Below are 15,777 nucleotides of genomic sequence, written 5' to 3'. Positions count from 1 at the left end.
GCTATAGACATACTAGCTGTAAGAAACATTCTTAATTATTTATTGTCAAATTGACAAAAATTCCTCTACAGTTCTACATGCTGTTTTAGTGTTTATATTGTTAAGTACGATACAGGCAATTATTTCTCGGACATAATCACTTGGAACTAAATTCCCATTTGAAATTGCCCCAAAATAAATTTCCACACTCACAATATTGAAGAAAAAAAATGAAGGTTTCCTAAGACAACAATTTCGTGATTGGCTTTGGGCTGTCGGAACAGTCTTGTGACCTGGGATTGATTTCAAAGTCAATGGCTACTGATCAACCACTATTCTTTCTGATCTTTTTTTCAGTACTTACATTTATTTATATTTTCAGCTATTCTTACCCTATTGTTCCTTATCCGGGAAAATTTCTTTTCAACAACTCTAAAATAATCTATGTTTCTGTAACAATGAGCATAATTGACAATTGGGGCACATTATTCAGAGCTCAAAATATCTCTGCCAAACAAGGCCCCATGATGTGGTGGAGAATGAGTACATTGAGAAAGAATTGAGAAAGGACTTCTAGCTCCTTCTGAAGAAGAATTTAAGATTATCAGCAGATACAAGTGATTGATCAGGACTAGAGTGACAGGATGAAGAAATCATTTTAATAAATTATATACATTTTGCTGTCAATATGCTCTGTGAGGATGGAGAAAAAAATACTTTCTTCACATTGGTTGCCCAGAGCCAACACCCAGGTACCATGGAATGCATATGTGTCGGCTTTTGTAATTAAAAATAATGGGGGGGTGGATGCTGAGCTATAATGGCAGCTACTCAGGAGACTTACTGAGGATCCCAGTTCAAAGCCAGCCTGGGTAGGAAAGTCCGTGAGACTCTTATCTCCAATTAACCACCAGAAAACTGAAGTGGAGCTGCGGTCCCAATGGTAACAAGCTAGCCGTGTGCACAAAGAGGCTCAGGGAAAGCACCTGGGCCAGAAGCTCAAGCCCAGGACCAATACAAAAAAAAAAAAAAAAAAGGCTGGAAGTTATGGAAATAGCCAAACAGCCAACTAAGATGCCCTACAATGGATACGATGGATGAGTGAATCAAAAAAAAGGTGATACATATATACAATAAAATTTTACTCATGCATTAGAAAGAAAACATTGAGTCATTCTCAGGGAAATGGATGGATCTAGAACAGATCGTGTTAAGGGAAATAAAACAGGCTCATTGAGAAAAATGACAACTTTTCTTTCATATGTAGAAGCTAGATAAATAAAAAAAAACAAGCAAACACAACATTGGCTGGAAAGCAGGAATGATGGCCAAAGGACATGACATCTCCAAATGTAATTTTACTTTGCATCTGTGCTCTTCAAAACATTTTGTATACAAGATCTCCTCTGCACTTCTTTGGCCCATAAAATGTTATTGCAAGTGACACAATTTAAAAAAACACATTTTTTCCATACTCAACTTTGTCAGGATTGTACACTGTTAGAACTGTATCAGTCTTATACTTTAGGTGCTGATAAAGATAGCAGAGAATTGAGGCCAGTCTGGGAAGCAATCTATTATTTTTACTTTAACTGAAAACCCCTTAGTCTATCTTACAGAAGTAGTGGTGAAGAATAATGAATGCAGGCAGCTCTGAAATGCCATAACAAAATCCATCATCCTTTCCAAATTTCTCCTTCATCTGCCATCTAAAGGCAGGCAGGGCAGAATGAGATAAAGATGAAATGCCATAAATTACTCATCCTGAGCCATTAGGAGAACGATTGCTTCCCAAAAAAATCACCAATGTAAAAGATAACTAGAAAAAGATTTTTTTTGTATTTAAAAAGTAGTATACAGTTGGTTTATAAGCATTGGACAATGTTTTTAAGATTGCCGGTGAAGAGAAGCAATTTTAAAGTGCCATTGGTTTATTTCATCAGATGGGCTTCCAGCTTCTGGATTCAAAACCAACAGCCTATATAGGTGGACTTTAAATTCAGTATGAGAGAATTTCCCATGTACCCTGTGTCCTCCAACCAGCCAGGACATGCTCACAGTTTTGAATAAATTTCTAAGCCAAAATTCTATCCAAAATAACAGGGAATGTCAATTAAAGGCATCTGGTGAGTGACAAATTTATCCAAATGTAGAAGATCCAAAAGAATACTAAGTCAAACAGAGGGCAATGTCATCAAGAAAGCAAATCCAATTGGGCGGATGCTGTCTTGAATTCTTCCATACTGAGAGGAAGAAAATGATTTGGGGTCCTGGAAATTCAGGAATTCAATGTATAATCCCATACATGATACTTCTCAATTCAATACACAAGAGAATTGATTAATGAAGAGAATCAAAACATATCCAGTTCATTCACTAGATGAAGTTTATGCAAATTCATGAGCTCAGAGAATAATAACAAAGATACTGTAAAGAACAGTGTTTTTTTAAATGATGCCTAATTTTTAAATATACCCAAGCTATGGAAATTTTTATATTCTTCCTCCATGTCTATATCTTTCCTTCTATCTCCTGTTTGCCACCAGATGTAAAGATACTGTACAGAGGGGTTACAATTACATGAGTATACATATATATATATATATATATACCAGTTAATATATATTACAGTTATATATATAATATATATTACAGTTACATTAGTATATATATATTGTTCTACCAGTTAATATATATGTGTGTATTTATATGTATATACATACATGTATATATACATGTATGTATATGTGTGTGTATCTAGAAATGATAGTTTATAAATACAGAGGCAGGACAATTGGGAGTTTAAAGTCTGCCCAGGAAAAAGTAGCAGCCTATGTAAAAAACAACATATAAGCCAAAGGCTAGAATCATGTTTCAAGTGGTAGAAAGTTGACAAGCATGCTGAAGATCCCATGTCCTATTCTCAATATTGTAATGACCATCATCATCATCATCATCACCATCATCATCATCATCATCAAACTGTTATGAACTGAAGTCTTTGTCTCACCTACTTTCTTACTTTGAATCCCTAACTCCTAATATGATGGTATTTGGAGGTGGGATGTAATTAAATTAAATGAGGTTCTATGCAATAGTGACCTAGTAAGACATCAGGGCTTGCTCTTTCACTTTCCCATGTGAAGATCCAGAAAGAAGAGTTTGTCTACAAGGCATCAGCCAACCAATAAGATAGCCCTTAGCAGAGCAGAATTGATGGACACCTCCCTCTTGGATTTCACAGATTTTCCAGAGCTTTGAGAAAACAACTTTCCATATAAGCCATCTAGTCTATGACCTAAACTGACTAACTGACTTTCTTTGACTTGCCTTGATTGTGTATTTACTTGAGAATTAATGTTCAATTTGTGAATCAGCATATGACCTGGGATAATAAAACTCAAAGCTAGTGATAAACAGAATTCTCACCTAGGTTAATTATTCAGCTTATGCTTCCATCTTTTACACAATGTAGCGGTTGGCTAAGTGGTCTTGCAAGCTACCCTGGAATCTCTCCCATAGGAAGAAATCAATAATAAGGTGATTGCTTAAAAATAGTCTCCCCCCTTTTGTTTTTGTATGTTTTAGCCCATAGTGATATATACAAGACCTAGGAAGTGGCATGCAGATAGAAATAGAAATTCTGTGAATATTTAAAGCATCTCTGGATTTCAAACTATCATATTGCCCAAGAGCAGTCATAGATTCTAAATCAAATTAATTGTATAACTTTGCTTATCAAACACAGGAAACATTTACTTCCAAGTATAAAATTTTGGATTCTGGCACAACAAATACTTAAAAAGTAGGGTGCATGTTGTATGTGACATTCATAGACCAATGTAACTTTTGCACTATAAAGTAACAATTTTTATCTAGGCAACATAGCTGGCTCTTTTCTCTAATTAAGAATAATTTCCTTCTTAGAGTCACTTTAATTAAGGGTAAGCATTTTCCTTGTGCTGGTGGGTTTGGAAGAAACTAGGAACCAGTGAAATATGAGCTCTACTGTTGACATTTGGACAAATGGAGGAAACAGGTTCTCTTACTCTGGAAAGCTTGAGCCTTTCCATCAATATGAAATCTTTTTAATTTTAATATATATATATATATATATATAGTAAAGATACTATACAGAGGGTTACAGTTACATTAGTAAGGTAATGAATAGATTTTCTCTCAAGCATTGTTACCCCTTCCTTTGTTTTTCCCCAACCATCCCTTCCCTCCCTACCTCCCCAACTTCTCCCTTCCCCCCACCCCCACCCTGAGGTTGTAAAGTTCATTTTTAACATAATGTCTTGTACATCTCATTGTTATAATAGGTAAACCTGTATTCTTGTTTCAGCATTTTGTTATCTCCCTTCCCTTCCCCAAATTAGAAAAATGTATATACAATATGCAGGGCACCAGAATCAAATACAGTGAAAACAGAGGTTATATCATGGGGGAAGAACACATAAAAGAAACAAAAGAAATCACATAGTACATTATAAGTACATTAAAAACAACAGCAACAAAGACAAATATGAAATAGTTTGCATAAAACAAATACAAATAGGAAATCTTCTAGCATCATTAAGTACTTGCAGTACCTTACAGTCATGGCTCAGTTAATCATTTGCTTTTAGAATGTTTTTCCTCCAAGAATAAGGAAGTATCTAATGATATATTTTAATTAGACAAAATAGTCTCCCTTTTGCCGTCATACATTTTTCTCCTATCACAGGTCTATGAAAATAAAGTGTGATAATGATAGTTTGCTTTTATATTTAATGTATAATAAGAAAATACAGCAATAGATATATTTGTAGTTTGATCATGTGTTTGCCATTCACTTTTGTTACAAGGAGCAACTCTGTATGATGATGACAAACTATAACCTCTGGTTCTGGCCTTTTATGTTATGAAAAATCTACTATTTAAAAAATGAACCCAAACTTTCCCTCAGAGTTTGTTGAATTCACTTGGTTAAATACTAAATATAGTACCCATACTTTCCATATTAATTTTCTAAGAAAGCCTGCTGGGAAGTAGAAAAAAAATGATGGAAGGGGCGGCATTGATCGAGATGCATTGTACTCATAAATTGACATGGCAAAATGAACCCATCCATACAACTACTTAATAAAAAGTAAAAATAAATTTTAAAAGAATACCTGAAAGATGTCCATACATACATAGTGAATAAATGGTAATGGTGACATTTGACCACTAGGAAAAATACTAGAATAAAGAAGAGAAGAAACGCTGTTGGACATCCCACAGTTTCCACTCCACATGCTTATGCTTCACTCTCAAAATGCTAGATCCTAATTCTATAGGAAAAAAAATGAAAGATGGCCCGGGGCTGTCACAATACAATCAGTAGATGCAACACAAAGTGCTCCCACACCAGAGAAATGTGTTTGCATTTGTGGTTTTCCTGTGCCTTCAAATGAATGCTCCTACGTCAGAAGCACATCTGTTTGGATGCCTTCTCCCCCTTGGGTATGTGAACAAAGGACATGTTCTTTGAGCTTTCCTGATGGAAATTAACAGTGTGCTTTCATCCTTGTCTTGTGTGGCTTTTTTTGAGTTGCTCTATTTGTTCATATTTCCTTTTGTAAGCTAAGAAGAGACTAAAAATTATCATGAATTTCCAAGAAGTTGGAAACAATACTTAACCTCCCATCAGAGCCCTGAGGATGTTCAGTTAAAAACGTTAAAAAAAAAAACTCAAAAAGAAAGATTATAAAGACCCATATCAAGGTAGGAAACTCCAAAAAAAAAATTCAGAATGTGATTGGTTTACAAGTACCTTTGACATAGTTCCAATTTACATTTGTTTTTATTTGCCCAGAAAGTCTGAGAAAAATTCAAGATACAAATTTCTTCAACTTTGATATTTAACAGCATATTTGTGACTCAAAAATCAGGGTGTTAAGTATCATATTAGCAGTCTTATATGTATGACTGGTAAGGCATAAGAATTGGTTGAAAGAAAATTTCCACCAAATGTCAACCAGGCCACACAAACAAATCTTCGTTTGTTAACGAGCTGCATACAGTTAGTGAATTGAAAGTTAACTAATGTTTTCCCACAAGCCTAATCATGATAACACAGTGTTAAAGTCCAACAGAAACAGTAAGAAGTTATAGGTACATACTTTCAGAAAAGAATAAAAAAGTGAAAGGTACTTACACTTTTGCTCCGAGAAAGCAAATCACCCGAATTTCTGTTCATCGTGGTGTTTTAAGGCCTTTACACAGCACTAGTTGTTTTCAACGTCAATGCTCTCACTACAACAATCATCCACTCAAAAGCCAACTGGAATGCTGGAAAAAAAAAAAGGCAAGGAAATGTTTAATCAAGTATATGATTAACACGTGCACTTTGAAATGCTATCTTCCAGGACAATAATTCTTAAATAATTCATCGCGACAGGCTAAAATGGTAATGTGTTTAAAGCCATAAAAGTACACACAAGCAATATTTCCAAAACAGCTTTTGTTAAATGTAAGGTAGACATGTCAAGCACCATCTGTTTGCTATTGATTATTTAAGTCTGCATGTTTAGTGGCTGAAATAAATCTGTACAGTAGCCGCAACCTAAGTTCTAAGTGTGAAAATGAAGATACAACTGATTTATGATATGTGCTGTTTCATCTTGAGACAGTTAAGAAGCCTCAGTTTTCCACTGATGGATCACCAAGGTGGGTCTGTGCCTAAGTCTGAAAGGAAAGCCTGAGATCTGCATCATGGCTTTTGTTTCACTAGCAAAACATCAGTAGGACAGTAGGACCATCCCAGTGGCTCTGCAGTCAATTTAATGAGTTCTGGGCCTCATTAGTTTGAAAAGGTTGGGAAGAATGCTAGAGAGAAGCTCAGGATAGTTTAGCTATTTAGCAATAACTGCTATTTCAAAGACTATTTCCAAGTAGTTGCCACTTTAAAATACTGACAATCCTATTACCTAACCTTTGCTTTCCACTAGACATTCAGAAGGAGAGTCTTTGTTTTGAAGAAAGAAAATTGAATAGCTGCATGAGGGTGTGTTCATTTTTAATATTCCACCACATCTGGACATGACTTACATATTCATAGAATACATTTGCATATGGGTCAGAGTGCCTTTTAGGAAAGCACTTACCCTAAGGGAAAGAGAATGAGGCAGACAGGCATGATAAAACACAAATTTCAGATGCTATAGACACTGACTGATACAGGTATGGGCTGGTGCTGATACCAGCATGTCTTTCTCTAAAGGACTTGTATTTGAGACTTAACAAAAAGGATAATAGCAACCAATGCCTAAAGAAATTGGTTTTAGTAAATTGTTTGAAAATAAGGAAGTAGTTTAAATTATAAAGTGAAAATATAATTAAAATTACTAGGCACTGATGGCTCACACCTCTAACCTAGTGACTCGAGATGCTGAGATCTCTCCATTCAAAGCCAGCCTATGCAGGGATATTCTGTGAGACTCTTAGCTCTAACTGGCTACCAACAAGCCAGAAGTGGATGTGTGGCTCAAGCAATAGAGTGCCATCCTTGAGGTAAAAAGCGAAGTGAGAACATGAGGCCTTAAGTTCAAGGAGAGGGAGAGAGAGAGAGAGAGAGGGAGAAGGAGAGGGAGAGGGAGAGGGAGGAGAGAGAGGGGGAGGGAGAGAGAGGGAGAGAGAGAGGGAGAGCGAGAGAGGGAGGGAGAGGGAGAGGGAGAGAGGAACAGAGGGAGAGAGGGAGAGAGGGAGAGAGAGAGAGGGAGAGAGCCAAACAAAATTAACTATCTTCTTTTTAAGAAAAATAAAAGTAAAAAAATGGGAGAGAGAGCAGGGGACACAGCACACTGACACGAATTCCCAGTAGACAGTCACTTTCCCCAAGCTTTGCACCTTGCAGTGGTGCTCTCTCACAGCTAAAAATCCTGTTTGGAACATATATGAGTAATCCTTCAAGTTTTCTTAAAAATCAAAGGGAGATATTTTTAGAGAGACCAGAGGTCCCCCCCCAGAGGTCCCCCAGCAAGGTAGAGACAGACACAGAGAAATGGAGTTTATTTTTGCTAAGAATATTGCTAGATGCAACCTGAGGACCCAAAAGGTGCATAGAACAAAGCCTTCTTCCGAGCTTAATGAAAATTCCTGCCTGATGGAAAGAGAAAAATGCACAATCAAATGTGAGCTTCTAGGCAAATACTTTTAGTTTGAGTGTGTATGGATGTTTTTTAAAGAGAGGCAGATTTGGATAATTGAATTAATCCTCAAAGGAAAAGTATTCAGCTACTATACCTGGGGGAATTTGGTCACCTTTACAGATTAGGTATGATGTTGTATATTTTACAGGTCCTTAGGAAAAGAAGTACACAGACAGAGTATTAATTATGAACTTGCTAATCTATACCTAGAAAGAAAAAGACATCTAGATAATGCTGTGGTAAACTTAACACATTATCAGAGGAAAACTCATTAAAATATTGAATTATTCATTCAGTATGTAATGAGAACCCTTAGGGAAACCATGTGCTAGTTATTCCCAGTGAGTTAGTGACTCAATGGTTTTAAATTAACAAATCAGTCAAATTAGACAAAAAGTAGAATTGGTAAGGTTTTCTAAATTAATCAAGGTTATCACAAATTTGATTTGAAAACTCATCAAATGGGAATTAAAGACCTATAGAAATTTGAGTAGACAAGTAAGTTTAATTGGAAACTGTGCATATGATTGGCTTTCTCAGTCTACATACCTAAGAGATGGCCTAGGAACTACAAAACTGTACAAACTCTGGAATCAACTAGGCAATCCATTGGCATCCTGTGTTGCCTGAGGTAAGTAATGTGACCTCTCTGAGCAAAAGAGAGATCCTAATATATTTGCATGTGGAGCACAAAGAAGCAATATGTCTAAAGTAGTATCTAGGAGAATGCTTGGTACCTAAGAAATATGTAGAAATCATTACTTTTTCCGCCCTTACTATTAAATGGCAACTTACAAAATAAATAAGCTTACGTGTTTCTTTTTCTCCTAAAGAACTAAACTTCCACAAAGAAACAAAGAATAGAAAAATACATCTCTGCAGGGGTAATGGACATCATGCAAATACTAGAATCACTCAAGGATGCTTTAGTGAAGTCTGTATAAGAAGATGTAGGAGAGTAGAGCTGGCAATACTGGGGTTCTTACCCATTAGGCAATAGCTAAAGATCAGTGGACTGCTCAGATGAGGGAGGTTCGTGTGTGGGACGCACACTAAACCTCAGGTGACCCTGGAAGGAAGGAGAAGAAGGAAGCATGTGGCCTCACTTTCCCCTCCCTCTGATCTCCTGCCAGGATTGCCCTTTCAGTTGCCAAATGCCATGACCCTGAGGGCAAAGGAAGTTTCTGGTAAGCTTGTCACGTGTCAGCATTTCAGGACAGAAGGCCACATAGGGTAGAACAGGTGTAAAAGGGAGACCACAGCAGAAACGGGAGAAATGCCACACAACTTTGGTCTGGGATTTAGCAAGAGGATTGTATTTTTTCTGCTACTTCATTCATCCTGAGAAAAATACCTATCGCTTATCTTTAATCCTCTCAATAACCTTGACAGCTAGACACTGTTAATGTATTATCTCTGTGGTACCAAATAGGGAATTGGTTCCAGAAAGAAAGTCAATTACACAGCAAATAGCAGAACCAGGATTCAAACTTGATCTGTCTGGCTCTATGATCTGCATTTTCATCCACAGTGCCCCACTGCTTTGCTACTGAAATCATGAGTTATCAACAAGGGATAATCACTGCAAATAGCAAGGTGGTGCCTGCCTACACCAAAGAACGTTTGATAAAAAGATTTACTCTCCGGGAAAGTAGTTTTCTTAGTTCCCATAAATTCCTCTCTCGGCAAAGATGATGCAATGAGACAGCAGAAAACATTTCTCCCTCTAGGTACACTAAAAGGAAAAGCAGGAAAGCAAACACTGGCATATGGGATTCCATTATTATAGGAGTTCCCCTATAAAACTTAATTAGGCAGAAGGAAGAATCCACTCTTGCAAGGAAAAATATTTCAGAAATAAAAATGAAGGGAAGGCGGGGAAGATAGGTGAGCACCTGGATAAAGTGCACGCATTTTCTGCAAGGATAAGAGAGTTAAGACAGTGTTTATAGGGAGAAAATGGCCTGAACTGGCCATCACAAAGAATTCACTTTTCTTTCTTCACTGTGCCATATGCAGGAGCTAGGTTGTACCAAGAAAAATGCCTTCTGTTTTCCCTCTGCCAGTTGCTTGCTTCAATGTAGAGTGGAGGTAACAGCATCACTCAAGGCCACCTAACAGAGCTGAGAGTGAAAGGGAAACTGTTAAACAGGAGAAATAAAAAGTAGCAGACCTAACATGTGACAGGTAACAAGTGGCCCATCCTGGGACATCTTGTTCCCATGGTGCCTCAGGCTCCTACTCAAATGCTTCTTCCTATAACGCCCTAGAGGGTCAGCGCAACCAAGAAAAGAGGAGGGGTGGTACATACACAAGACATCAAGCAATCAGCACAAAGCCCAGGAAAGGAGATAATGGGAAGAGCCCCATACTATAGAAACTGCCAGCCAGGCCCCAGTGACCTGTAATCCTAGCTACTCAGGAAACTGAGTGCTGAAGATCCCAGTTCAAAGCCAGCCCAGGCAGGGAAGTTCATGAAACTCTTATCTCCAATTAAGCACCAAAAAGCTGGAAGTGAAGCTGTGGTTCAAGTGGTAGAGCACTAGCTTTGAGCAAAAAAAAAAAAAAAGCTCAGACACAGCACTTAGGCCCTGAGTTCAAACCCCAAGGAGCAGCACAAAATAAATATTTTTAAGTAAAAAATATATAACTGCCCTCTGAAAGGACTCCACTTAACTCCACTTTGAGACTCCCCCTCAAATAGAGCATCTCCTTCATTCCCTTCCATAGCTTTCCTCTCACTTTCAAATAAACTTTCTTTCTTTTAATTCTTTTTAGGTAGAAAAAACAAATCCCTTCCCCTAGATGGCATCAGGCCTGTTGCAAAGATGAATTAGATAATATCACAGAAAGTTTTCTGGGAACCATAAAGTTCTCTGAAAATATAATTCTATTCATTTAAACAGAAAATGTGCCATTGGCTAATGACTCAAGAGTGAAGAAGCATTCCAATTATCCTCAAGTATCAGAAAAGCTATTGGACATGTTTTATGCAATTCAGAAGAATTTCCTATTCTTTTCTTTTTCTCGCACAGAGTAATTCAGTTTATGTAGTGACTGTCAGAATCATAAAACCACTCAAATGTATTAATTTAAAAAGACTATTGAGCATTCGTGTGCTAGACACTGACTGAGCTACGGTATCAGATAAATATTATAGACTTAAAGGAAAAAACGGTTCAGATAAAGTTGTATATGAATGACCGAGAGATAATCAATTAGATCTGTCTGCAATTTAGTGTCCTTTCCACTTAGCTAAAAGAAAAACTTTTTCAGTGCTGGACATCAAATTAAGAACCTTTTATTTTTAAGCACAGAGCTTGGACCTAAGACCTTCCTATATTAAACCAGCACAATGCCACTGAACTATATTCTCTAATCCCCTTAATTAGACTCTAATGGAAAAATAAATAAAGCACATAAACAAGTACCCTCTCTATAAAAGACATCCTTAACTCAACAAAAGCAAGTTCCATTTATCAAGGATTGTCCATCATAATAAATACGGCAAAAAATTAGGAAGAAAAATACTCCCAAAAGTTAAAAGGAACACAAACAAGAGGCAATGGGCGACACATGGATCAGATTTTTCATAAGAAAACTCAATCTTTTCAATGTCCACTCATTTTCCCTCCTTCACACAGAAGAAAGCTAACAATAGTATCTGTCTAATGCTAGTTGTATTGGATACAACTGCAGTTGGCCTTCTGCTAAATAATGTGACCGAGAGAAAGGAGGAAAGTACCTGGAATTTTTCTTACACTCTCTAAAATTTCTGTTACTTGTTCAAAAAGAGAAAGGAAACATTGGTCCAGATCTAACAATGATAACGAGTGATAATGAATGCTATTTACATCAGACTCTTTTCCAGGTACTCGATTCCATTTTTCCTTATTCTCCTGTTCCTGATAAGTAGAATCTGAGATCCAGAGAGATAATCCAGGTTGAGGGAAGCTAACAAATCTTAAGATCATAGAGAAACCTACTATTACACAAAAAATTGACTAAGGCCCCTGTACTCCATGCCAGTGCTAGCCCAGCTGATGACACTGTCCTACACACTGCTTTTCCTAAACTAGCTCCACGGGTCAGCCCAGATGTACCATAGTCTTCCCAGCTGAGGTAGCAATTTGGTTCTTAAGAAGACAGCAGGCTACTTACAACACAAGAATGAAATCAAGTTGCAGCTTAAGAGCATCCTCTGCAAGGGGCAACTTAGAGGATGAGGGATGCATTTCCATTGTGGAGTCAAGTGATCTGTGATTTACATGTTAATCTGATTTTATCTCCCATTCCATTCCCTATGCCAGCCTTCCACTTAGACTAGTCTAGTCTGCAATCCCTGTGACCTGTTCATTTCAACCTTCTAGGCCTAAAGTCATACTCTCAGATTATTCTTTTCATCTTTCCAAACTCTTTCTATTCTTCAAATTTCAGCAAAAAAAAAAAAAAAAAAAAAAAGCCTCTGTGGTAATAACAGTCTTCCCTGCTGCTCCAAGTCAAACAGGTTTGTACCTTATCTGAATTCTAACTACCCAGGACATGTGGTACCTCAAAATCATTCACAATAATCTACCTTTTCCACTAATTTTATGTGTTTATTCCTTCAGATGCAAACTGAACAAGGTACTTTGTAAGATCCTTTCACTCTCCAAGTTATATGATTAGAAAATGCAAGTTACTTACAATTGAAAGCAATTCATATGATTAGAAAATGCAAATTACTTACAATTGAAAGCAATTCATTATTGCCCTTCCACCATGACCAAAGTGCTTACATAATTTTGAGCACTAAACAACCATTAAACAAAATATAGATATTAAACATTAAATCTATAGATCTATAAGAAAAAAGTTTTAATTAGTAAATTAAAAATTGCAAAGTTGGAAGCAAAAATGTAGAAAGTATTCAATTTCCCTATTGAGCAAAGAAATAAAAAATGAAAATCTCAAGTTTTCTCTTTGTCCTGCCTGCAAGTTATCTTTTTTAAAATAAAATAATGGGTTGGTATAATTTGGGGAGGGGAAGAAAATAAATTGTTTAAATAGGGATACAGGTGGACTCATTGCAACAATGAGATGTACAAGTCCTTATTTGAAAAACAGAGGGAGGGGAAGTGGGAAGGGGGGGCGAAGGCTATTCATGGAGATGGGAGGGCAGGGATGGTAAGGGAAAAACAAAGGAGGAGGCAGCAATGCTTGATAAGAAATGTACTCATTACCTTGCTCGTGTAACTGTAACCCTTCTGTAAGGTATTTTCACAATAAAAAAACTTATTAATAAAATAAAATAATGGGTAATAGCACATATATTTATGATTAAATATATATATGTTTCATACCCTTAAATTAACATGTATATATATATATTTCATATAGTACTGATAGTCTTTGAAAATGACATTAGTCCTTTTTAAGGCATTTACTTACTAGGGCCAAAAGCTTTATTTTGTCATACATTTTTACAAAATAATTCAGGAAGTAAATTGAAATGTGAAAGGTGTTTTGTATGTAAAGTCATTTTTGGCTTTGCTACTTACTTCTAATAAGGAAATAGCTAATTAAACTATGAGATCCCTCTTAATAAATGTTATGAACAAATATATATATATGCAACACATGTATATCACAATGAATTTTTAATGTTTTAATATTATTTTACTGTAAAGATGCTGTACAGAGGGGTTACAGTCACATGAGTAAGGTAATGAATACATTTCTTGTTGAGTACTGTTATCCCCTCCTTTGTTGTTCTCCTACTATTCCTTCCCTCCCCCCTGTCTCTTCCCCCTCCAAGTTGTAAAGTTCATTTCCAACATAATATCCCTTGAGTATCATTGTTGCAGTGGGTCATCTTGTGTCCTTGTTTCAGCATTTTGTTACTTCCGTTTCCCTCCCTAAATTAGATAAATGTATATACTAGATACAGGGTACCAAAATCAAGTACAGTGACAACAGGGGATATACCATAGGGGGAAGAACATACAAAGGAAACAAAAAACATCATACATTAAAAACAACATCATCAAAGAAAAAATCTCTTGTGTCCATATCTTGGTGTTCATTTTGCTTAGCATCATCTTATATGGTCATATGTACATAGCTTTGGAGCTTTTCCGCTCATCTGATAAAATTATCCTACACGTATACTGACTATTGCAAATGAGGAGAACCATGGGACTTATATTTCTTTGGGTCTTGTTTACTTCACTTAATATGTTTTTTTCCCCCAGGTCTTTCCATTTCCTAAGTAATGGGGCAGTGTCATTCTTTGTGATATTCTTTTCTTGATATCACAATGTTTTAATTTAATGAGGAAATATTTCTGTGGTAGTAAATGGAAAAATTCAGAACTGAAGTTGTATATGTAATATGATCCAGTAACAAATTATACACAGAAGAAAATTCGAAAGAAATATAGCAAAATATTAGTTCTTATATTTAAGTGTTGTGATATGTATAGTAACTCCTTTAATTTAGCTAAGCATTTCTGCTTTTCAGAAATAATTTGAGAAAACAAAGAAATACAGAATCAAGAGCAGAAAGCATCTAAGTGACTATTAAAGTCAATAACCATCTCTTCATACTTCAGAGTATAAGTAAAAATGCTAGGTTTTGTTTATAAGATTGTTCTGGGGGGTTGTCAAATTGTTTATCTGAGTACTTCAGTGAATATAAAAAAATCACTAACCATCTCTTCCCAGTTAAAATATAACTAGAAGTGCTAGTTGCTGTTTATATGATTATTCTAGGGAATTGCTAGCTTGTATGTTCATTTGTTTGTTTGTTTTTGAGTGCCCAAGGTTGCTATTTCACATGTAATGTTACACTTTGTCTTTTAAAAATCTATAGGTAGGGAATAGGCTTAGTTGGGAAAGGACAGGCAAAATTTAGTTCCTTTCTCCCTGATGCTGTTATTCCTATCCTCTGTGGAGAATCAACCAAAAGGCAATTTTCCTTTTTCTTTTGAATCTAATAAGAATGGTGACTATAAAAAAAGAAGATCTTCAGGCTCCACTTTACCTAGAATATAAAATAGTTATCAAAGTCTCTCTGGGATAGTTTCTGTGAGTACAAAATGATGGAACACAGAGATGAATGCAAATAAAGAACTGAATTAGTAAGGAAGAGATGTGGACTTTATTGAACCGACAGAACTCAATCTACAAAATATTTTCTACCACTAAACATTGGAGGCGGCATGGGAGTGTTACAAGTTAGTTAGCTAGGGTCCTTTTGCTCTACTTGGATAGAAATTATGGATAGGTGAGGAGTTGCTCTTCTAGTGCTGATAGTCCTAGGCCCTTGAGTGCCTAAATCCTAGGGGATGGGTTATAAACCCAGAGGTTTACAGGCAAAGCCCTGAGAGACAGGGGGTCACAAATGCTCAAACTCTAGGTTGTTCAGGTTGAAAGCTTATTGCTATAGGTTCTCATCACCAGTGTCCCCAGCACTTAATTACTGTAATCCTCTCTTTCCAGCAGCACTGACAAGAAATAGCAGCCAGCAGGAGACAGCAGCAGGAAACACTTCTTAGTGAGAGAACTCTAGTACAATACCAGCCTGAGGGGCCAGGACTCCTAGCTATACAGTCACTAGGTTTATAACTCTCAAGTAGCTA

General features: G+C 36.5%; 1 protein-coding gene across 1 annotated transcript in view; it reads right to left on the bottom strand.

Moving 5' to 3' along the window:
- The window catches only part of Pde4d (phosphodiesterase 4D, cAMP-specific), a 1,420,835-nt gene that overhangs the window by 1,092,774 nt on the left and 312,284 nt on the right, over positions 1-15,777 (bottom strand). The window contains exon 3 of the mRNA XM_013025262.1: positions 6,164-6,297. Within this exon, the coding sequence (XP_012880716.1) occupies positions 6,164-6,205 (42 nt within the window). The 5' untranslated portion in view covers positions 6,206-6,297. The remainder of the gene's footprint in view (positions 1-6,163; positions 6,298-15,777) is intronic.

Source organism: Dipodomys ordii, unplaced genomic scaffold (genome assembly GCF_000151885.1).
Source record: "Dipodomys ordii isolate 6190 unplaced genomic scaffold, Dord_2.0 Scaffold83, whole genome shotgun sequence".
NCBI lineage: Eukaryota > Metazoa > Chordata > Mammalia > Rodentia > Heteromyidae > Dipodomys > Dipodomys ordii.
Note: the sequence above shows the minus strand (reverse complement) of the source record. Positions and strands in the feature narration are given on the sequence as shown.